The following is a 23,360-nucleotide window of genomic DNA, read 5'->3' on the forward strand; positions in this document are numbered from 1 at the left end:
TGGCTTTGCTTTTGATACCCAGGAAATGTATTTGGGTCCATGGTACGGATTGTGATCAGCCAATGAGTACTGCTTGTACGATTCAGTTTTTCTCAGGTCAGATCACTTTTGCCGCCCCCGGAATCAGTCATTCCTTGTCTTGGTTTGGATCAGACCTCAGTTGGTCATGAGGGACGCCAGTCTTATGATCGCCAAGCCCGGCCAAGGTGCTGATCTGGAGCTTGGGACCTGGTCACACCGGGCTTACTACACCTCAATCTCTAAACAACATCCACATAAACCGTCAACTTCTCAACTTCAACCTGCTCAAGGAGGATGAAGGAGCTGTAAATGCTACCCGTTTCTCATCCTACATGTGTTGGCGATAGTGTGCTTGCGTCATGGCCTCAGAACGGCCCGATGCGACCCCGCTCGACCTGACTTCTTCAAGAAGCAATGTAGTCTGCTAACGAGCCTTGATCCAAGTTGCATGCCATCGCGATTGAGGCCAAGTGACCGGTTGCTCCGTGAATTGTCATCTATCACCACAATTGAATGTTTCTTCTTCTTGCCAATGAACCGGCAAGTTCGATGCCGGAGGGTACCCACGCCAAGGGCAGGCATGCGTCAGCCAAAGAGGGTCGGTCTCGCAGCATTAGTCGTGTGCCGAAACCTCCTTCCTTCAGAATATCTGATGATGTTGCACGGGCATGAAGCAACGACATAACTAGCAACAACGTCTCCCTCCTCGCAGTTGAATTTTTAAAATTTTCTGAAGGTCGGTCTCCCCTACCATCTCGACTCTGACAAAGGCTGTTTCGCCCAGCCCTACAACGTCTCCCGGCCATCGTATTTGGATACTGAATCCAGCATCACCAAGACACGATCACCGCCAACGCCTGCCTGTCTCGTCCGATCACGATCCCTCTATTCCTAAAAACGGACTCTCTTCTTATCACACAGCTCGCCCCTTTGCAATCCGACTTCGAGTTTCCGGGCAAACCATTTAGCATTCCTACCAGGTGAGACTTGCCCATTGTTTCTGAGACTCTCGCATTCCTATCGCCCCCGGCCCACACCACTGTTGCGCGGTAACGATGCTGCCCCGGCGAGTTCTGGGCTTCGATCTTCAGGGCGCTGGTATGATGCTGCCGTTTTGTCGGTGGCTCTCATTGTTGACCCAATGGCTCTCCTCGTGGGCCGGATATTTGAACCGGAACACTCGCACACAAGCGTGGGCGGCTGCTGATGATCTCTTGCCCCTTTACCGCGACATTCCAAAAGTCAAGCTACCATAACCGGCCTGATCTCAAGAAAACCACATACACAAACACGATAAGATCACTGCTATCCCGCAATGGCGGGCCTCAGATACAAGATGGGGATCATTAGGCTGACTCTTATACAGGTTTTCCTCTGCGAGAGCGCCCTCGCCCTATTCCACCAACAACACGTACGACTTCACCTTGCAGACCGAGAGCCGAGAGCTGTTGGAGAACTCAGCATCCGTCCTTTCCTACTCGATAGCCGCGATCTGACTTGCCTTACCGAAACGACCAATTACACCGTTACCGTCCAGGTTCCCAGAGGAAGCCAGCCAACGCAGGGATCCGCTTCAGGCGCCAATTCCGCCCCATTCGTCACCAGCGGACAATCTGGAGGAAACGTCGTTGTATTGCCATCACTCACTGGTCAAACTCCTCAAACTACCGGAGACGTACACAGCAATCTCGATACCGCAGGCAAGGTCACTACTTGCCCTTTGATGTCGGATCCGATTCCGACTCCGTCGACCTTGATTGAACCAACTTCAGGAAGAACTGTCGTAGCGCCGCTACCGTCTGCACCAATGGCATCAGGAGATCTTTTTGCAGAGCCTATTGGCACGGATGCGCCGCCGTCATCTATCACGACTCGAAGCGACCACCCTGTTCCGCGGAAGGGCATTACATCAGGCGGGCCGCTCCAGACCAACAAGTTCTACGCCAATTTCTTCTTGGGTGATCAAACGGCACCAACTTACACCTACCCGTACGCCATAGCATGGGGTGCAGGGAAAGGAGCCGCCGCGAGCTACGGCATGACTATTTCTCATATCGACGCGAATCAGAGGGTCTTTGGTCCGAACAAGGACTCCGGGGCGGCGTCCTATTTTATTAACCCAGTAGGCATTCAATCCATGGTCATCAGTGCCCAAGAACTTGAAGCGGATACAGCCGTGGGAATGGACAGCGTCACAGCATTTTCCGCCAGAGTCCACCTGAAGCCGAATTCAGGAGCTGTGCCTGCGATTTCGTTTCCTTTGGTTCAAGGGATGCCGTTTGTAACGGCAAACTACTCTGGAGCTACCCCTGTAATCCGCACCGGAGTGTTCTTCCGGACTGTTACACGGGCAACCCAAGACCCAAAGGCCGGCGTCGCTAAGTACACGTTCCAACTCGAAGACGGAAAGATCTGGCGGCTGTATGCATACGCGACCACGGGAGACCAATTGGACCTACAGGTTGTCAACAACGGAATGGCCCAATCAACGAAGCCCTTCTTTGGATCCATCCAGCTTGCCAAAGACCCTGGAAATGGTGAGGCGGTGTTTGATCAGGCAGCTGGTGTCTATCCTACGACGGTCACCTTGTCTGGCTCCGTGAACGGTAACACGGGCACGTACAGCCTCAAGTTTTCCAAGGAAGGACACCAAGATGGAAAGCTGGCCATGTACGCACTGCCGCATCACGTTGCGTCGTTCGATGCCACGACCAAGGCCGCGGTTCAGCAAGTCCTGCTTCAGACCCCTACCAAGGGTAACGGAACGCTGGTTCTGGCTGATCAATGGACCATGGTTGAGCCGAACCTGCCCGTCAGCATGGGCTTTGCTCCATGGAGTCCTGAGAAGGGTCCTCTCACCACCATCTCTGAACAAGCGAAAACCGTAATCCGCGGGATAGCAACCCAGGAAGTGTCTCAGGATATGAGTGCGCAGTCAGATCTGGACTCGATGTACTTCAGTGGAAAGGCACTGGCCAAGTTTGCTATTTTGATCGTGGCCATAAACGACGTTGTGAAAGATACGGGGTTGGCCCAGTCAGCCCTGCCCCGACTGAAGGAAGCGTTTGCCAGATTTGCGGACAACAAGCAGAAGTTTCCTCTTTTGTACGAAAGTAGGTTTTGATTTGCCATACCATGCCGCCTTCTGCTAACAGCTCTACAGGCGCGTGGGGAGGTGTTGTATCCTCAGCAACATATGTAACAGGCAATGATGGCGCCGACTTTGGCAACACATATTACAACGACCACCACTTCCATTATGGCTACCACATCCTAGCAGCCGCTGCAATCGCGCACCTGGATCCTACATGGATGCAAGCCAACAAGGCTTACGTCAATGCCTTGGTGCGCGATTTTGCCAACCCTAGCACCAAAGACACGTACTTCCCACTTTGGCGCTCTATGGACTGGTACCACGGGCATAGCTGGGCACACGGTCTGTATGCCTCGTATGATGGAAAGGTGAGCGCCCTGTCTGGGCCTGCAATGCCATGACTAATGATTCAAAAGAACCAAGAATCAAGTTCGGAGGACATGATGGCCGCCTATGCCATCAAGATGTGGGGAGAAGCCTCGGGTGACAATACCATGGCCATGCGCGGCAATCTTCAGCTCGCTGTGATCGCCCGCTCCCTCCAGTCATACTATCTCTACAAGAGCGACAATGTCGTGCAGCCACCCCAGTTTATTGGAAACAAGGTGGCCGGCATCTTGTTCGAGAACAAGGTCGACCACACAACCTTTTTCGGCGCTAATATAGAATACATCCAGGGCATCCACATGATTCCCCTCCTTGCATCGTCGCCTTTCGTTCGTACCCCAGCCTTCGTCAAAGAAGAATGGGACGTGTACTTTAGTAACGGCCGCGTCGATAGCATCGTCGGCGGATGGAGGGGAATCCTGTATGGAAACCTGGCGACGATCGATGGGAAGACTGCGTTCGACTTCTTCAACAGCCCCAACTTTGATCCTGGTTGGATCGATGGAGGCTCAAGCTTGACATGGTACCTGGCCTACGCTGCGGGTAAGTTGATGTCTCTTTCATTTGATGGATGACCGCTAACATGCTACCCAGCGATGGGCGGCATCTAGACTCCCATGACACGTTCAGAATGCAAGTAATGACCTAGGAACGAGACACGATGCTTTGGAGGGCGGCAACATTCGAATTCCTGCTTGCATGAGTAATGACAGAATGAACACGACCAGTATGAAGAGATGTTATGGTAATACTAAACGACGAAAACGATCAAAAATAACGACCGCAGTACGCTTAGATGGTATCTTTTATGAATCGAGAATGGGAGTTTATGCTTTGGTCTTTTGCATTTTGCTCGCACATTTGATAACGCCGTCTACCATATTGTTTGTGATGTTTGTGTGATTCTGCCGGTGCAGTCATCTTCAGCCTTCTTTTGTGCTATCGGTAATAAGTCCATGCTACCATCGCGAGGTGTTTGGTACTATTCGCATTGGGGTACCAATGAGCATATCATTGGGGACCGTAACTCTCGAGAGTCAGGTAATATGTTGATTCCCCGGCAGAACCCATGACATACTGGCTGCACTTGAAGCCTCTTTACTTGATCACTTCATGATTGGCCTTAATTGATGCCTAAGCAATTCCTGCCGACGTTTGAGCGTGTTTGTTGGCCTACTAGTTATAGCTGCCTGGCTAGGCTCCAAGACTCCGCCAAGGTGAGGCGTCAAGAGCGTTGCGACGAGCTGCGGAGACTCAAGAGACAGAGATATATTGAGTTATGCCGGTTTGATGACCATTGGAGGGAGCTCAATCAGACATGCATAGGCAGAGTTGACGGAGGATGAGTTCCGCATTCTTCTCGCACTGGGGACGTTGCGAATTAGATCTTGTTTGATCTTATTTAGCCCTGTTGCGGAGTGCTTGAATTGTCGAACCACAGCAGGACAATACATCACACGTGTTACTTGATATTTCATCTGCGTACGGGATAGAACACCTCGAGGGTGTGCTGTGCCAAGCCTTCAAACCTGCGGCTGCTGCATCTCGAAATCTGATAGTCGTCCCGAACGTCTGGACCAGCTAAGAAGCCGGTTGGTTGGCTACATCTAGCTCGGGGGGTGGCCTTCTCTTTTGCAATTCACACGCCCCTTTGTTCATTCGCGGGGGAGAAGGGAAAAGATGCGAAATTCCGTCAGATGGGAATTTCCAGGGGGGGGCTTTTCTGATGACGCGTCACCCATCTACGTAACACGGGCCCCTGGTTTCCCATTTTCTTTGGGGGCCGAAAAGGCTAAGCTTTTCTCGCCACAATGCTTATTGTAACCGCTTTTGATAATCAGGCTGGCTTGGATTCCGTGACCGTCATCGACTCTGTTTTTGCAAGTTGTCACTCGCATGTAGAGGATTTGGGTGCGGTGCTCTTGAATATGGCGGTTGGTGTGTCGTTGGAAGGCACGAACACCGTGGCGTCCGGTCCATGCGCACCGTTGGTCAGCACTGTACGTGCACAGCGAGCATTGGCATTCAGCATCCGGATTCCGGGGTCCGTCTCTTGTCGACCTCTTGAAACATTTCCCGATTCCACCCAAGAGACACAGAATACGGTTGGGGGTTCCCGCCGGAGTCGTCCTTGCTATTGACTGGGTTGGCCGTTAATGCAGCCTCAAACCTCAGCTGTCAGGCTTTTGACAAGTGCAGCTGAGGGCAAGGTTTTCAAAATCCGTGAGGCTCTGCAGCCTTTCGAGGCGACTTGATTAGATGCATTGACGAACAGCAGAGGCAACGCTATCTCCTGGAAGCTTGCCCTGACGCGGTTTGAGCGGGTTGATAAGGATGGTGTGGTCTAGTTCGGAAGACGGCACAATCGGCCCAGTCACGACCGCCTCGCAACCGTCGAGCTTTTGGGCCGATGGGGACACAAGAGATGACATTCTGGGACCGCCTCAACATGAGACGAAGTGCGAGCCGCTATGAGCTCGGGCGCTTTGGGTCCACGTGAATTAGGCCGATGCGCAAAAATGCTGCATTCAAAATTTGCCATGTTCATCATCTCACGATAGTCTCGAAGACGGCGCTGTCGACTCGAGAATTTCGGCGCAAACAAATCCAGCGTATCCGGAGTTGGCTTTGTCCGACTACCTGGCTGCCCAACAGCGAATGCTGATTGCGACAACGAGCCCATCAAGGTACTCGCGAGACTTCAGGCAGATTTGCAGCTTCACTCTGGTTTGCCCAGTGCTGGCTGAGCCATGAAGGCCACGTGCATATTGCGACGCGCCCAAGGCAGCGTCCCGTGAGTGCCGCCCAGCGTCAAAGTTGCCGACTCGAGAGAAGGAAGTGAACGGAGATGAGTGGGGGTGGGGGAGTTGTCGATTGGACGGATGACGGTGGCTGTGAAAGTGCCAGCGCACGATGGCGGCGTCGAAAAAGCACACGCATGAAGCATGAGAAGCTGGATGACTCGGGAGATGTCTGCAAAATGAATCGGAGACATGCACTCTGACCAGCCTCCGTGCCCGTCTCCCCTCCCCCGTCCCCGCATTTCAGAGTTGAGGCAATCGTGTGTTGGATCATCAGATCAGGCGGGCTGAAGAGACGAAGCAGACGGGCCTGCTTCATGCGAGGATTTGAGCGTCGAGTTTGATAATCGAGATGGACGAGGCTGTGCGCACTCTGGCCAATATAGTTGAGGCGATGAGCCAAGAATAAAGTGCAGTTGAACAGAGCGTCGAGTTTGAGTGTTTGACTTTGGGTTGATCCAGTGAGGCGGATGGCAGGGCAGAAGGGCAGGGCCAGCAGAAGCTTTATCGATAAGGCTCGATAAGGGTCCAGAGCGGGTGGGCTGCAGACAGAGTCCATGTCCGCGCCGGGGCATGGTTCTCTCAGTTCACTGCGAAGCTGTCGGGTCGGGACTCGCAACTGGGGGGTCCGTAGATCGGGACATGGGGCTCCGAATCCGAGTGGGCATTGTGGAGACCCGCCCCCAGCAAGCCAAGGCAGGGCGTTTCGCATGGCAACCGAATGCAGCATTCGCCATTGGCAGGGAGCACGAGTCTGGAGCTTGTTTGCCTCGCCCGGCAACCATTGGGACACTGTAGGGTTCCATTGGCAGCAATCATTGTGGGCATTCGGGGTTACGTAGCGCCATGAGTGCTGGTATGTTAGTCGCAGGAGCACCCAGAAAAAGTCAAACTTCAGACGAGACCAGGAGATGTCCCTGTTTGAGGTTGAAGAGGTCAGCCGAGTTTGAAGTGTGTGTGTTTGGTAAGAGCACCGCTGCTGCTATTTTTTGTTGCCGTCCAGTATCTTCAGGCCGTGGCCGTGGGCGGGTGAGCTCGAGCTGTTGTTTGTCGCAAATCGTCCGGTCCCCTGAGCCGAAGGTCAAGACGATCGTCCCTGGCTGTGGAACGGCTTCGTGCCGAGACGAAATATGTGGAAAGGGACTGTCAGCCAAGCCTAAACTTGTGCGTTTTCGACCTCAAGGTTCGATGTTGGTAGTTGCTGCGGCAATGGTGGCGGGTAAGTATCCGTACAGCAAATTGGCTTCGGGAAGAAAGGTTGAATGCGACGCCGGATAGCCTTTTGCGGGTGAATTGCTTGTGACCTACGTGCTCGCGAGCGGCCGCAAGCAAACGGATGGTCGTTTTCCATTTCCTTTCTTTTCGGATGGATGACTGAGCATGCGTCGATAGGAAGCCAAAGATACGATGGACGGGAGCAAAGGTCCGATGATGACGGTATCGTGTCCACAAGCTAGGGGAAGCGGGCAGTTGCCGCGTGCCTTGGTGACGTTTAATAAGCTTCTCTTGCCCGGCACTTTGCGAGGTCTTGCTGCCACTGGCCAGGGCACTGGCAGCCAACAAGGACAAGATGCGCCTGTCGTATGGAAAGCAGCAGAGTTGTTTCCGCCCCTTCCCAGCTTCGCTCCCGTATCGGCCGGCGGAAAAGTGGCAAGTGGGAGAGAATCCCAGACTGTCAGAGGAAAGTGGGTGCTGTCCGTAAGGTACCAAGTACGCAGTAGAGTCTGCAGGCCGGCGGCAGGAGGCAGGAGGGCGCTAGGAAGCAGCGGAGAAATTTTGACGAGAGTGAAGGTGAAGCAACCCAACGCCAAAACAGCACAGCCACGCTTGGCATCATCAGTCACCTCCATTGGGCGCCGCCGACTTCACCCTTGCTGGGAGTTTGAAACCTGCCGCCAGGTAGTTGCTACTAGCTCGCCCGCTGAATGACGTTGGGGGAGGAGGAGAACCTAGGGACCCGAAGGAAGCTTTCTGGGAGCTTGCTCTAGTATGCAGTGAAGTGACTAAGGTGCAGTCCAGCGCTGCAGGAGGAGTGGGAAGTGATGCAGTGTGGTACTCCATGACCGCATGCATGGGGGGAGGCATCCAATGTCCCAGTGTGCCATTGTCATGGGCCCCATCATCATTCTCCAAGGAGGCCTCCCTGGGGATCCATACCATCTAAATGCCAAGCAAATCAGGTTCCAGGTCGAGTCCTGTTGGACAACCGTCCAGCAGCAGTACAGATAGCAGCACCAAACTTGAGGAACCAGCAGACTTCCACACCACCACCAGCCAGACCAGACACATTCTTGCTGAATGTTGAGTTGCTGCTTGTTTCGTCCTACCTTTACGACATCCCGTCCCACGTTTCCCCATAATAGCTTGACAAGAAAAGGGGGCTGTGTTCTTCCCCTTCCTGCACCGCGTCTGAGCTGTTGTCCTACCGTCCACCACCCCCAAAATTGATTGCTTCTGGCTATCACCTGAAGCTTGCTCGAGAAGCACATTGGAATTGCAACAGCAGCAGCATCTGTATTCTGGAACACGGCTTCTGGACCCCGTCTTGTACCCTCTCTTCCTGCCTATTGAGATCTACGCAAAGGCTGCCAATTGGCAATTGCGTTCGCACACCATTCCTCGTTACGGTCAGGGACGTCTGGACTCCCCAGTGCGCACGACACTACCACACTACACCACGCTCGACTCGATCACGACCCGACCACCACACCACGACTCTCTGATACCAGATCCCTCGTTACCTTGCGACTTGGCGGCCCAACGTGCCCTCATCTCTGCGCAACCCTCCTCCATTGGATCACGCACGACTTGACCGACCGTCCTCTACCCCACTCACCCGTCGGGCGGCACGCGCATACTGCGTACTGCACACAGGTACAGTAGACGGAGTACTGCGTACACACACATAGACACATCCGCCGAGCAGGGCCTCCCAGGACTCTAATCCGGTCTGTTCGTGGCAGCCAACTTGTCTATCTGCGATACCTGATAGGAACTCCCGTTGCTGCTACTACTGTACATACCACAGTCAGTCCGCAGCCATGGTCTGTAAGTACCTGCTGCTATCCTTTATAGATAGATACACATTGCCGTCCCTGCTGTTGCGTTGGATTTCTATTTGATTTTTTTCCGATCGAGAGAGGAGAAAAAGTACCCTGCAGCGCCAGCTACACCGCAAGGTACTATCGCCTTGTCTCTGAGTTCTTACACTTCACTCACCTCTTTTTCCTCCCCTCACCTCCTCTCCATCACCGCCGCCGGCCCCCAGTAGCAAGCCCCGTTTCTTCTCTCCCACCCATGTACTGGTAGCTGCAGCTCCCTGGATTGCCTGCGCTACTCTTGCTACTTCAGTCTTGGCACTCCAGTCTTTCCAGTCTTGGATGCACTTCACTCACGCCGGCAACGCACTTGACATTCTCCTTCCCTCCAAGCCACAGCGCGCATCGTAACGTCCTGTTCCTGCGACTGGCTCTTTCTCTTCTTTCCTGCCACACCCATTCCAGGCGCACATCTGGTCGCCTTGTCCCTCTGATCGTCACTCCTTGATTTCCCTTCTATTTTCGTTTCTCATCGGTTGCCTCACCACTTAACGCATACCTTGCACTGTTATCGACGATCGCGACATCGCAGATACAGCTTTTTTTTTTCTGGTGGTCTGGGCTTCGGCTAATATGGTGGCGCGATGTCCGACGATTCAGCCAACAGACATTTTCGCGAACAGGTTCGCTCTTGGGGCAGCACGAACAAGCCCAACACCCGCGATGGCGAGGTAGACGAAGAATCGCCTCTACTCAACGGCAACCACTCCTCCGGTCAACATGATCAAAACGGCAATGGAAACGGCGTCGCCGAACATGACCACCACCAAAACAAGACTTACGGCTTCTTCCTCGACCCAAGGCATACCCCAGGCACCGACAGCGACAATGTTGCCGTGAGATACGGCTCTTACGCCTGGCACATCACCAAGGTTACTCTCCTCAGCAGTAAGTCGCCCAGCCACCAGCCGCATCGTGTTGCTGCGCCTGGTAGCTAACAAACCATCTTTCACAGACTATGTCAACTTCCTCCTGGTTATGGTGCCTATCGGCATCGTCGCAGGCCAGGGCAACTGGAGCTCTACCGCCGTCTTCACCATCAACTTCTTCGCTATTATCCCGCTTGCCGCCGTCTTGTCATTTGCGACCGAACAGATCTCCGTGAAGCTGGGCGAGGCACTTGGAGGACTGCTCAACGCTACTTTTGGAAATGCCGTCGAATTGATTGTCAGCATTGTCGCCTTGAAGGATGGTCAGATTGAGGTCGTTCAGTCGTCCATGCTGGGCTCGATCTTGTCCAACTTGCTTCTGGTCATGGGCATGTGCTTCTTCTTTGGTGGCATTGTCAACATGCGCGACAGAGTTACGGGCCAAGGCATGGAACAGAGCTTTGCTTCCGCAACGGCGCAGACCACTTGTTCGCTAATGACCTTGTCTTCGGCTTCGCTGGTCATCCCTGCTACTGTAAGCTTCTCGCGGAATATGCATGTACCCCGCTCCTTGACTAACACCGCCTACAGCTTTACTCCGCCCTGTCTAAGGCTGATTCGGACGACAAGGAGCACAGCATTCTGCTCCTCTCTCGCGGAACTGCCATTATTCTCCTGACGTTGTACGTGATGTACCTCTGGTTCCAGCTCCGCACCCACCCCAATCTCTTCGATGCCGAGATCCAGCACCACCACGACGAGGAGCCTGAGGAGGCCCTCATGGGTCCTATCGCCGCCGCCGCCGTTCTCGTTGTCACCACGGTCCTGGTCGCCATCTGCGCCGAATACCTGGTTGGCAGCATTGACGACCTCGTCGAGAGCGCGCACATCAGCAAAAACTTTATCGGTCTTATTCTCATTCCGATTGTCGGCAACGCAGCAGAGCACGTAACGGCCGTGGTTGTGGCCATCCGAAACAAGATGGACCTGGCCATGGGCGTTGCCATCGGCTCCAGCATCCAGATCGCTCTCCTCGTCACCCCTTTCCTTGTCATCCTCGGCTGGGCTGTTCTCGACAAGCCCATGACTCTCCGCTTCGAGACTTTCGAGACTGTGGCCTTTGCCTTCTCCGTGCTTGTCGTTACGTACACCGTGCAGGACGGCAAGTCCAACTACCTTGAGGGAGCCATGTTGCTTGGCCTCTACATTATCATCGCCTTGGCTTTCTACGTCAGCCCCAGCGACGCCCTGGACAAGGCCTTTTCTACCGTCATGGGTTGAGCGATGAGTAAAATCATACGTTTTTCTTAAAAGTGTCAGAAGGCTCCATACACAACCTGGAACCTGAATTTTTAGAGCTCCGCCAAGAACCAATGACTCCCATATACCCAGCGGGACGTCTTGGTGGCGCGTAGCTAACTTTGATGCCAGTATCAAAACATCCCGAGTCTGTCCTGCAAGACGAGGCTCCTGTTCGAAAGACTATCGTTAAAAAAGAGAGCTCGCTCTCGTGTGTGCATATTTCCTTGGTGTGTCTATCATCTGTACAATATTCAACGGGCGCGGCTTCTAGGAGGGCGGTATCCAAGGTTCCTTCGAGAAATGGAGAATTTGGTGTCTGCAAAGGCACAAAGACAGAAAACACTGGTTCGCGAGGTCCGCAGTATTAGTGTTCGATTGCAATAAAAGACGTCCATTTGGACATTGAATCAAAAGTAACTTTTCTGGTCTCATTTCGCCTTTAGCACCTGGTATCTCGCCGGATACAATCATGAGGTGTATATGTGTAATATGAAAGTAGACGACGTGTTCAACGTGAACCAACAATGCATTTCTCCCTATCCGACCATGCCATTTACAGCGTTGGCCTTGACATGGGCGCAATGATGCCCTGCTTCTTGAGGATGCGCGGCTTCGTCGCCTCCTGGAACGACTCCTTGGTAACCCACTCGGGACCCAGAGGCATACGCAGCGAGCGCTCGTACTGCGCCTTGGACTCGTACATGTGAGGCAGCTGGGTAGCAAGATACTTGTCGTTCTATGGGAAACTTTTCAGCAAACTGTATCGACACAACAAAGGGGCAGAAAAAGAAAACTTACCTTCTTGATGCGCTTCTCGCTGATGATGACCCTGTCGAGCTTGGCGTCCTTGCGGTCCGCCTTCTTCACGCCCTCGACCTTTGTCACGAATCGGCCCTGCTGCCTCTTCTTCTCCCGCTGGCTGACGCCCTCGCCGACCCAGCCGCCCCATCCCGGCAGCGTGTTGTCGACGATCTTGTCGTCATCCTCGGCCTCGACCTCGGCCTTTTCGCGCGCAAAGTCGACCACCACGTCGTCGCCCGCGAACGCCTTGTCCATCTGCGCAATGTCGCGGATCGCGAGGGGCAGGTGGACGTCTTCGCCCTCGTCGGAGTCCGCGTCCTCCTCCTCGTCGGAGCCGTCGGCTGCTTTTGAGCGGGACTTGGGCTTCGGCGCGGCGGCCGTCATGGCTTGCGAGTTGTCCAGGTCCAGCACGCGGGGCTGGTGCGCCTTGGAGGAGGACTTCTTGCGCGGGCCCGAGGACCAAGCGGAGCCCGTCGTCGAGGGCTCGGCGGTGATGGAGTAGCCCGCGTTGACGGCGCTGTTGTCCGGCACGTCGTCGTCGTGGTCGTCTGCGTCCGCGCCGGCGGCCTTCTTGCTCTTCTTGTTCTTGGACAGCGCGGGCGCGGAGATGGCGGACTTAGCCGCACCGCCGAACTTCTTGCGTCCCACCTCCGTCACCTCCTCTTCGTCACTGGCCTCGCCGTTGGAGTCGATGTCCCGGCGGATCTGCGCAATGAGCTCGTCGTTGGCCTTCTTCTGCATCGCCTCGGCCTTTTGCATGAACTTCATCTTCATCAGGTTCGACGCCGGGCTGTCGTCCTCTTCGTTCTCGATGCGCTTGAGCTGCTTGAGCAACTTGCGCTTCTCGCGCACCACATCGTCCTCGTCATCACTGCCCTCGTCCTCCTCCTCCTCTTCGGACTCGTCCTCGCTCTCGGAGTGACCCGCGCGGCCCTCCTTGCGCTGGCGCAGCTCCTCCTCGCGGCGGGCCATGTCGTGCAGTCCCGCCCTGTAGTCGTCGTCCCAGACGGCGCGCTTGTTGGAGGCGCCCAGCTTCGCCCACTTCGAGTCCCTGTGGCGGGCGCCCACGCGCTCCAGCGCCCTCCTGCGGTCCGCCGCCTCGCGCTCTGCCTCCGAGTCGATCTCGCCGTTCTCGGCCATGGCCTCGTGCAGCTTCATCTCCTCGCGCTCCTTCTCCTTGCGGTGCACGCGGTGGTACGCCTTGCTCTTGATCTTCTTGATGCGCGCCGCCTTCTTGGTCTCGCGCGAGGCGATCTCGCGCTCCCGCCGGCGCTGGTTGACGAGGTCCTTGAGTGCCTCCTTGGACAGGCCTTCCTCCTCCGCCTCCTTGCGCATCCTGTTCTCCTCCTGCTTGTTCATTGCCAGCCCGCTCTGCTGCATGATGGACATGATGGTCTGCTCGAGCTCGTTGCTCGAGTTCTTGGCCGTGAGCGCCTGCAGCTCGCGGTTGTCGAGCCCCTCGTCGGCCGCGTTCTGCGGCAGGGGGAAGACGAGGTGCTCCGCGCGCCGGTTGTGCTTGACCGTCTCCTGCCAGCGGCCCAGCGTCTCGTTGGCCGTCTCGTACGCCGCCGCCCGCTGCAGCTTGTCCTGCTGCCGGCGCGCGAGCGGCACCTCGAGCTTCTTGCCCGCGCCGGGGCGCGTCTCCTTCTCCTCCTTGGCCATGAGCTTCACCGACTTGCGCATCTGCGCGTCCTTGACGCCCGCCAGGCCGAGGTCCTTGAAGCTGATCTTCTGCTTCTGCTTCGTGGGCGCCGCGTCCTCGTCTTCGCCGCCGTAGCTGGTGATGAACTTTTGCAGGGCGCCGAGCTTCGACGGGTCGACCTCCTCCTCGTCCTCTCCGTCGTCTGAGTCGGACGAGGGCGGGCTGTCGGCGTCGGAGTCTGACTCTGAGCCCTCGGACCCGGAGCCTTGGTCTTCCATGGACTCGTCGGATTCGTATTCGTCCAGAGCTTGCGCGAGGTCGATTGCGTCCTCGCCCAGAGATTCGTCGTCGTCCTCGTCTTCTTCAGAGTCGGCCTGGCTGTGGTGTTAGTGATAGCTTTCCCGGACGTCCAGCTCAGTCGCCGCAAACCTCGTTCTTGGCAGTCTTGCTCCCTCTGAAGGAATATCCCTGGAAATCCTCCTCGTCGCTGTCGCCAAAGGCCTCGTCACTGTCGAGCTCCGAATCCTCGTCTTCGTTCACACCGTAGTGCCATTCGTTGCCCTCGCTGTCGCTGCCATACTCCGAATCATCGCCCTCGCCCCCGCCGCCGGAGGCCTTGGCCTTCTTCCGCCTCGGCTGCTCCTCGTCATCGTCATCCTCGTCCTCGTCCTCGTCGTCCTCCTCGGCGCGCCTGTGCTTCTTTCCGGTGTCGGGCTGCGCGTCAATCTCCCGGAACCTCGGCGTCTTCTTCTGCTTGGTTGGGAACTGCTCCGAGGCGATCGTGAAGGCGTCGAGGGCCTTGGCCTGGGCTTTGGATTTCGACTTGCGGAAGTTTTTCGGCTGCTGCTTCGACGACAGCAGGGGCCGTCCGTGTGATTGTCTTCCGGCCATTTTATCTTTTGTCGAGAGAGGCTGCTGTGAGTGACTGCTCGTGTGCTCTGGTCCTCCCGTCTTTTTTCCCCATCCAAGAGAGAGCGCAGCGCACGACCATGGGAACTTTTTCTGCCGAGGTGGGCGAAAAGCGGTCAACAAGAAATTTACAGTGGGGCAGCTCGCACCGCTGGGCCGTGGTGTGGGCTGCACTGTGCTCTGTAAAACGGCCCAGGGTCGTTACGTGCGCTGGGCGGTCTTCAAGGGTCTATGACAAAAACGTGGTCCCACCTGCTGCCGAGGGGTGCCGGCGACGAACCACTAAGCCGTCCTCGATTTCCCATCCTCCAAATTTACTCTGATCAGCGCATCACCAAACAGCTCCCACTGCGTCGCAGCAAGCACCACCGACCCCCCACGGGCCCAACATGGCGTCTTTCGCACCGGGACTGCGGAGGCTCGCCCTCAAGGCGTCGCCTTCGCTGTTCGTATGCCGACAATGCCAGCGCCAACAGCCGCAATGGCGCTCCTCGTCCTCTCGAATCCTCGACATCGTACGATCCCAGCAGCAGCAGCAGACCCGATGCTTCAACCAGACCAAGGCTCCCCTGAGCTTCAGCAGTAACGCCGTCATCGACAAGACCTCTCCGATTATCCAGCAGGCCACCGAGGCCGCCAAGGACACCGTCAAGAAGAGCGCCTGGCCCGAAACGAACTCCAAGTCGGTGGCCTACTGGCTTCTTGGTTCCGCTGTCAGTGTCTTTGGTATCGTCGTCTGGGGTGGTCTTACGAGGTTGACTGAATCTGGGTATGCCTGAACCTCGACAACTCTTTTGAAGCTTGACTAACACCGCGACCAGCTTGAGTATCACCGAATGGCGTCCCGTAACTGGTTCCATGCCCCCTCGTAACGAAGCCGATTGGGAATCCGAATTCGAAAAGTACCGCGCCTCTCCCGAGTTCAAGCTCCTCAACCCGCACATGACCATGGACGAGTTCAAAAAGATCTACTTCATGGAGTGGTCCCACCGCCTGTGGGGCCGCTTCATCGGAATGTCCTTCGTCCTGCCGACCCTGTACTTCATCGCCCGCCGCCGCGTCACGCCCAAGATGGCCCTCAACCTCTGCGGAATCTCCTGCCTCATCGGCTTCCAGGGTTTCATCGGCTGGTGGATGGTCAAGTCCGGCCTCAAGGACGATCTCTTCGCTCCCGGCTCCCACCCCCGCGTCTCCCAGTACCGCCTGACCGCCCACCTCGCCACCGCTTTCGTCTGCTACTCCTGGATGCTCATGACGGCCCTATCCATCTTCCGCACGCGCCGCCTGCTCGCCGACCCCGTCGCCGCCTCCAAGGCCCTCGCCGCGTTGCAGAACCCGGCCATCAAGACCTTCCGCCGCCTCTCCTTCGCCCTCGTCGCCCTCGTCTTCACGACCGCCATGTCCGGCGCCCTCGTCGCCGGCCTCGACGCCGGCCTCATCTACAACGAGTTCCCTTACATGGGCCTCGGCCTGACCCCTCCCGCCAAGGAGCTCTGGGACAAGTTCTACTCCCGCAAGGAGGACGGCTCCGATCTCTGGTGGCGCAACATGCTCGAGAACCCCAGCACCGTCCAGCTCGACCACCGCATCCTCGCCATGACCACCCTGACCGCTATCCTCTCCCTCTTCGCCTACTCCCGCACCGGCCGCGTCGCCGCCGCCCTCCCCAAGGACGTCAAGAAGGGCGTCCTCGGCACCGTCCACCTCGTGCTGCTGCAGGCCACCCTCGGGATCAGCACCCTCATCTACATCGTCCCCACACACCTGGCCGCGACGCACCAGGCCGGCGCCCTGGCTCTGTTGACCGGCGCCCTGGTCTTGGGTCACCGTCTGCGCGTGCCCAAGTCCACCCTCGCCATGGTCCAGAAGCGGATCAAGGCCATGAACATTAAGCCTTGAATGGCATGTTCTGTGAGACTAGCGTTTTTTCCTGAGTTAAAATAGCATTGATACCTGCATTATGGCAGCGATTTGGCATTATGGCATTATGGCACATGAACACAAAAAAGTAGATATGTATAACAATTGTAGCAACACGCAATAGGGGCGGAATGCGTTTCACGGCCACCCTTTGAGGTTTGGGTCATCACATTTCCTGTCTAAAACCTTTTTTTTTTTTTTTTTAAATAGAAGCTCAACTCTAGACTATGGAATGTCTGCCGGATATCTTTTGTTTTTGGTTGGCACCTTCGAGTGCCCTCATGACAAACAATGATGGCAACATCATTTGTCTCTTGACATACCAGTCCATTCATCTAATGTGTTGACCCTCTACTTGTGGGCTGCGACACGTTCGGTCAGACATGAACTAGCGACGAAGGGCTGAGTGAGACTTACCAATACCCTCCTCAGGGACGGGCTTGACACCAACGACCTCCGCGGCGGAGGCCTTCTTCTCCGCCTGCTTCTCCTCCTTCATGAAGGGGAAGGCAAGAACCTCACGAATACTGTAGTTGTCGGTCAAGAACATGACCATTCTGTCGATACCCATACCCTGCAGTTTGTTAATTCGTGGTCCTCATATAAATCAGGAAACAAAACGTACCCATCCTCCGGTGGGAGGCAGACCGTACTCAAGAGACATGCAGAAGTTCTCGTCGATGAGCTGGGCCTCGTCGTCACCCTGGTCCTTCTGGTTGGCCTGCTCCTCGAAGCGGAGTCTCTGGTCAAAGGGATCGTTCAACTCGGTGTAGGCATTGGCAATCTCCTTCTTGCACACAAAGGCCTCGAAACGCTCGCAAAGACCGGGGATTTCACGGTGGTACTTGGCAAGGGGCGACATGACCTGTGGGTGGCCAAAGATGAAGCAGGGGTTGACGCACTGCTCCTCAATGTACTCGCCGACAAGCTTGTCGATCATGCGGGCGTTGGTCAGGGGCGGCGAGCACTCGAGCTTCATCTTCTTGAGAACCTTCTGGAGGAACTCGTTGGTCTCGGCGGTGTGGAGCTGGTCGGCCGGGGGGAACTTCTCGCCGGTGGCCTTCTCAAGCTCGGGAATCATCTCGAAGCGCTTCCAGGGGGCCTCCCAGTTGACCTCGTAGACCTCTCCGTGTTGGGTGTGGAACTTGGTCTTGTAGCCGCCGGTGAGGTGCTTGACAAGGCCGGAGACGAGCTCCTCGGTTGTCTTCATGAGGTCGTAGACATCGGCGAAAGCCTGGTAGAACTCGCAGGTGGTGAATTCGGGGTTGTGGGTGAGGTCGATGCCCTCGTTGCGGAACTGGCGGCCAAGCTCGTAGACGCGGTGAAGACCACCAACGACGAGCTCCTTGAGGTAAAGCTCGGGGGCGATTCTCATGAACATTTGCATGTCCAGGTCGTTGTGGTGGGTAATGAAGGGCTTGGCGGTGGCACCACCAGCAATGGGACCCATCATGGGGGTCTCGACTTCGACGAAATCCTGTGTGGTGTAAGTTTCAAGGGTTCGGTGTGAAGCTTGCGAATGAGGCCCAACTAACCCTGTCGTCAAAGTACCTTCTGATGTAGGTGACGATCTTGGATCTGGCGATGAGGATCTGACGGCTCTTCTCGTTCATGATCAGGTCGAGGTAACGCTTGCGGTGACGCTCCTCGTGGTCCTTGAAACCGTAGTACTCGTCGGGCAGGGTGTGCAAGCAGGGGGTCAGGAGAATGAACTCCGTCGCGAAGATGGAGAGCTCACCCTCCTCGCCCTTCTCGATCTTGGACTTGGGTGCTGTCCTGTTGGGTTTTCGTTAGAATTGAGATTTCCTGTTTACCAAGTCACGCGACACGAACCTTCCGGGGTAGCCGATGATGCCGACAATGTCACCTGGACCATGTCAGCCTATGTCTCCTCCGATTATCGAATTCTGGTATGTACCTCGGCGAAGGTGAAGGTGCTGGTCCTCGAACGACGGGGTGCCCTCGGCGACCTCTTGCGCCTGAGCCATGACCTGGACCTTGACGCCCTCGGCGCGGACATCGTAGAAGAAGAGCTTGTTGCCGGAGGCACGCTTGTTGTAGATACGGGCACCAACGCGGATGACCTTGGACTTGTCGCTCTCGCCGGACTTGAGGTGTCCGAAGTCACTGGTGAACTTGCGCAGATCGTAGTCGGCTACATTCGTGTCAGGTCCGTTCTTTCGTGGTGCGGAATGGTTCGGGGGACTTACTGTGGAACTTGTGGGGGTAGGGGTTGGGAGACTTGGTCTCGCGCAGCCTGTTCCAGTCAGATCAGCATATATTTCCATCCAATTGACCCAGATGTGAGACGTACTTGTTGATGGTGCGAGATCGGTTCTCAAAGTACTGGCTGGGGTCGAGGTTCTTCTCGTCGGCCTCAGCGTTGCCCTTCTTAGCAGCAGCAGGCTTAGGAGGGGCGGCGGCGGCCTTGGCAGCCTTCTGAGCCTCCCTTTCACGGGCCTTCTGGCGCTTCTTAAGCTCGGTCTTGGAGATCATCTCGCCGGTGACCTCGTCAAGCAGAAGCTTGGCCACCTGCTCGGTGGGGGGTTCGGGGGCGCTGGAGTCGGCCATGGTTGCGGATTGCGGGGTATTTGCCTGGAAGAGTTTCCCCTGTCAGTTTATGAAATCCGGGGAAGAGATCGGTGTTTATGAATGGCTGGTGTTCTCTTTCGAGGCTGATTGCGAGTCACCTCGGGGTCGGTTTTGACTCACCAAAAATCCTGCGTCTCGCGATCGAAGATGTACCAGTCAAAATTATTTAAAGCCGGAACGAGGGGCACCAGACCAGTGTATTGGCTGCAGCGGGGTAGTGGCGCACACTGAGTCAAAAAAGCAATTGCCCTGACTCACCGCCCTGGATGGAGGGGCAGACTTCCAAAATCGCTACGTGGGGGAGGGGTTATGCTACTGTGATCCTCGTAGTCGCACACTGTATTTTTGCACGACTAGCCCCTGAGCCTCCACGCGACCCAACGTCGTCCAAACCAACCCAGATCTTCCGACGGTTTAATTTTACACATCGCCCAGCGAATTCACAAGCGGCAACTGTGTATATGAATTGTATGCTAGAGCGACTTCGTTTCCTGTGTGCTTGCTATCATTGTTGCTGTCGTAGTTGCTATTATGATTGCTGTTATCATTGTCTGTCGCTGTTAGCCGTCGTCTTCGTTCGTCGTCGTTGTTGTCTTTATTAAAGTCACTAAATACACAGGAAATGCAGCCGCCCGGACGCAGAAAATTTAGGCGGTCTCATGAATTATTAACAGTTTTGGGCTCATATGAGAAGATTATAGCTGTAATTGAGGCTATAGGAGGCTTCATAAATCTGCGGACGGCCTACGACATCCTGTGAGATGAACGACTCTCATGGGGTGTCTTGCCAATGTTCTCAGTCTTACCAACATCTGAACGAGCCTCTATCACTGATGTTATGATACTTTTCCCATGTTGGATGCAGGTAGTGTTTTGCAAAAAGAGTTGAAGCAAATATTCAGAAAGCAGAAGTCCAGGGCAATTTTGGGGAGTCGAACCTGCCAGTCCCCTCCGCTAGGCCAAATTGGCGATTCTTGGGTTCCTCTTTCCGAAGTGCATCTATGAAAGAAGCTCCTGAAAGATATGGAAGCCAACGCCTTCCCAAACAACCTGCATTGGGGATCTAGGAGGGCGCTACCTCGTCTCGGGCACCACACGCATACCACCTCTTCTCCCCTGGAAGATGTCGTCGTTGATTTTCTTCAACTTCACACTCCACACACCTGCCGTTCGCGAATTCCAACGTCAGCCAGAACATGAGAAAAAATAATCAAAGCATCTCAAATCACGAATAAGCTTCAATGGCTGACCCAGATAAGAAGACAACGGCAAGTAAGAGGACAAAGGCAAGGGCAAGGAAACGAGAAGCCAAGAAGGCCAGGGAAGAACAGGCTAGGCAACAGCAGGCCAGGGAACGACAGGCCAAAGAACAAGAGGCCAGAGAACAGGCCACAAAAGCTAGAAAAGAGTTTTAGGAACCTCTGTATGTCCCCATCTGTCATCATTGTTGAGGAAAAACTGACCGATGTTCCAAGGCACACGCTCCAGAATGATTTACGCATCGAGTTTCAAGCCGCCAGTAATTTGATGAGGGACCTTTACCAACAAGCTCCAAACCCGTACGACATCAATGATACCAAGCGCTTGACCGAGTCAGCCAGGCCAAGATGGGTCAGGACGCGAGTGCAACTCTATAACGCCATCAGCGAAGTCAAGGATGCCGAGCAGCCCCTTCTCGACTGCGCAATGAAGTACCGGGGTCGGATGACTGAAAACGAGTGGATCAGGGTATTGGAACAAGTAACGGGACAACTGAATGCGATCAAAGATTCTGGCTGCCACAAGCTGTACGCTGATCTCCTCGGAAAGGGACCGGCCAGCAAAAGGTAGCGGCGAGTGACGAAGCAGACTGTTGGGTAAAGCGGAAGAAACTGCGCGATAAGAGGAAACCGAGCGAGTATTGATTGATACGGCTGTTATTCACTCTGGGACCACTCTTCCATGGGTAGAAAGCGATGCTATTGACTGCAGACAAACCAGATAGTACTACGAATCATACTTCTTCATAATCTCCCTCAACCGATCCAAAGGCAGTGCTTCAATCGTCCGGCCGCAGAAACCGGTCATGGTCTCGGCAGAGCACAACACGTTGTAGATACTCTCCTCCGTCGCATCGGCCGCAGCCTCGAACAGTCCGTTGATGCTGGTATCGTCAATGGACTCAATCTTCAACGCCTTCGCCTTCCACGGATCGACCTCGCGTCTCTCCATGCTGATAGTCTGCACAGGAATGTGGTTGCCCGTGGAGAAGGCGAGGAAAATGTCGCCGGACGGGTTGTGGCCATACCCGCCGACCCTCGACAGCCCGACCGTCGCCCTCTTGGCGAGCCTCTGGCACTGAATGGGCGTCAGGGGCGCGTCGGTGGCGATGATGACAATGATGGAGCCGTCCTTCTTGTCCTTGTGCTTGGCGACCTCGACGAAGGAGTCGGCCTTCTCCTTCTCGAGGATGCGGCCGACGGGGAACCCGCCGATGCGTAGATGCGCCGCCTTGCCGTAGTTGGCCTGCACCAGCGCCGCGACGGTGTAATTCTTCTTGTTGCCCTCGCCGTCGAGTCCTTCGACAACACGACTGCTCGAGCCCGTGCCGCCCTTGAAGTAATGGCAGATCATGCCAGTGCCACCACCGGTGTTGCCCTCCCGCACAGGAGCATCCGTGGCCGTCTCAATGCCGTTGATAACGTCCGAAGGCTTGACGGCCAGCTTCGAGATGTCGTTCAGATGCCCGTCAAACGTCTCTCCGACAACGGGCAACAGGAACCACTCCACCTCGCCCTTCTCATTGGAATACTTCTTGATGGAGTACTCGTAGATGCCTCGGTAGCAGTCGCCGACGGAGAAGGAGTTCGTCAGGACGATGGGGCTGGCGAGCAGGCCCGTCTCCTCGATCCAATGCGACCCGGTCAGCTCGCCGGAGCCGTTGAAGCGGAAGACGCCGGCGTAGCAGGCGTCCTTGAACCAGTCCTTGTGCGGCAGGATGACGGTCACCCCGGTGTTGACGCCCTCGTCGGTGCGGAATTCTTGTGTGGATGCCAGGATGCCAGGGATATCGGTGATGGAGTTTTTGGGACCGGCCGGCCAGGTTCCGAGGTGGAGATCCGGGAGGATGTCGCGGATGCGGCCGCGGGGGGTTGATTGAGTGGACATGGCGATGTTTTTATAAGTCAAATAGGGTATTATTGAGCGTGCTGAGCTGCGCTTTGACCTGTTTGATTATTCTTTCTCTCTTCCATTCAATGGCCTTCGTTTTATACTATTCGATTTGCACAATGACATAGTCCTCATCGCAAACTCGTCGTGCGAAGGATCGTGAGAACCTCCACTTTGGCGGATGAATCATCATGAACCATTGTGAATGATTGGTCAATTGGTCGATTTGAGCGCTCCGACTTGCTTCATCAGGCAGGTCGTGCAAGGAAGTGTTGTCTACCAGGGAATAACGTACTCCGCTTGCGTGGATGTAAGTGGATGTCTCGCCGTCTTACTTCTTCAATACGCGTGGTCATCCAGCGCCTGCCTGAATGTTTAGTTCAGGCTGTAGTAAGTAGGAAAACTGCTCCCCTCAGGCAGACGCATTCGAGATGCATGACGGAGAACAAGTCTCAAAAGTAGGGGCACTTTTGGAGAGAATTCGATCCATGTTAGTGTACCTCGGCAAACGGGCTCCACATCTAGATCGCTCGGCCGGCAAGTGGAGCCTCGATGCGGGGGAAGACGCCTCCAAACACTTCCCCCCGGCGTAGTCGACCATGGGCACTCCAACATGGCCTAGCCTGAGCGGGCAGCTCTGTGCGGAGGAGCCGCGGGACCTGAATCCCGACATCGCTCCCTTTCCACCTTGAGTTTACCGAGAGCTTCACATCATCTCTCATCTCACATTTGCCGCTCGTGATTCTCATATCTCGCATCCAGCCTCGATCTCAC

The 23,360-nt window shown here is 55.5% G+C and overlaps 7 protein-coding genes across 7 annotated transcripts; 4 read left to right on the top strand and 3 right to left on the bottom strand.

Annotated features, from left to right (window-relative positions):
* Positions 1-1,336: 1,336 nt before the first annotated feature.
* Positions 1,337-4,113, top strand: CGCA056_v003565 (putative endo-1,3(4)-beta-glucanase; the record flags this gene model as incomplete). Its single annotated transcript, XM_037318822.1, has 4 exons — positions 1,337-3,134; positions 3,185-3,483; positions 3,532-4,045; positions 4,097-4,113. The coding sequence occupies 4 exons, from the start codon at positions 1,337-1,339 to the stop codon at positions 4,111-4,113; spliced, it is 2,628 nt and encodes an 875-aa protein (XP_037182768.1).
* Positions 4,114-9,985: 5,872 nt separating this feature from the next.
* Positions 9,986-11,551, top strand: vcx1 (Vacuolar calcium ion transporter; the record flags this gene model as incomplete). The annotated part of the gene is made up of 3 exons (XM_037318823.1): positions 9,986-10,289; positions 10,357-10,805; positions 10,862-11,551. The coding sequence occupies 3 exons, from the start codon at positions 9,986-9,988 to the stop codon at positions 11,549-11,551; spliced, it is 1,443 nt and encodes a 480-aa protein (XP_037182771.1).
* A 574-nt stretch (positions 11,552-12,125) lies between these two features.
* Positions 12,126-14,906, bottom strand: CGCA056_v003567 (Uncharacterized protein; the record flags this gene model as incomplete). Its single annotated transcript, XM_037318824.1, has 3 exons — positions 12,126-12,308; positions 12,371-14,389; positions 14,445-14,906. The coding sequence occupies 3 exons, from the start codon at positions 14,904-14,906 to the stop codon at positions 12,126-12,128; spliced, it is 2,664 nt and encodes an 887-aa protein (XP_037182770.1).
* Positions 14,907-15,313: 407 nt separating this feature from the next.
* On the top strand, positions 15,314-16,823 carry COX15 (Cytochrome c oxidase assembly protein COX15; the record flags this gene model as incomplete). The annotated part of the gene is made up of 2 exons (XM_037318825.1): positions 15,314-15,693; positions 15,746-16,823. 2 exons carry the CDS (start codon positions 15,314-15,316, stop codon positions 16,821-16,823), a joined length of 1,458 nt encoding a protein of 485 aa, XP_037182767.1.
* Positions 16,824-17,195: 372 nt separating this feature from the next.
* Positions 17,196-19,415, bottom strand: cla4 (Lysine--tRNA ligase cla4; the record flags this gene model as incomplete). The annotated part of the gene is made up of 8 exons (XM_037318826.1): positions 17,196-17,206; positions 17,262-17,418; positions 17,470-18,321; positions 18,380-18,620; positions 18,678-18,711; positions 18,763-18,999; positions 19,055-19,101; positions 19,159-19,415. 8 exons carry the CDS (start codon positions 19,413-19,415, stop codon positions 17,196-17,198), a joined length of 1,836 nt encoding a protein of 611 aa, XP_037182766.1.
* Positions 19,416-20,677: 1,262 nt separating this feature from the next.
* Positions 20,678-21,266, top strand: CGCA056_v003570 (uncharacterized protein; the record flags this gene model as incomplete). Its single annotated transcript, XM_037318827.1, has 2 exons — positions 20,678-20,782; positions 20,889-21,266. The coding sequence occupies 2 exons, from the start codon at positions 20,678-20,680 to the stop codon at positions 21,264-21,266; spliced, it is 483 nt and encodes a 160-aa protein (XP_037183782.1).
* A 156-nt stretch (positions 21,267-21,422) lies between these two features.
* BAPA (Beta-peptidyl aminopeptidase BapA) lies at positions 21,423-22,583 on the bottom strand (the record flags this gene model as incomplete). The annotated part of the gene is made up of 1 exon (XM_037318828.1): positions 21,423-22,583. The coding sequence occupies one exon, from the start codon at positions 22,581-22,583 to the stop codon at positions 21,423-21,425; it is 1,161 nt and encodes a 386-aa protein (XP_037183783.1).
* Between the last annotated feature and the right edge of the window lie 777 nt (positions 22,584-23,360).

Source organism: Colletotrichum aenigma, assembly GCF_013390185.1.
Source record: "Colletotrichum aenigma strain Cg56 chromosome Unknown KSG_Cg56_contig02, whole genome shotgun sequence".
Taxonomy (NCBI): domain Eukaryota; kingdom Fungi; phylum Ascomycota; class Sordariomycetes; order Glomerellales; family Glomerellaceae; genus Colletotrichum; species Colletotrichum aenigma.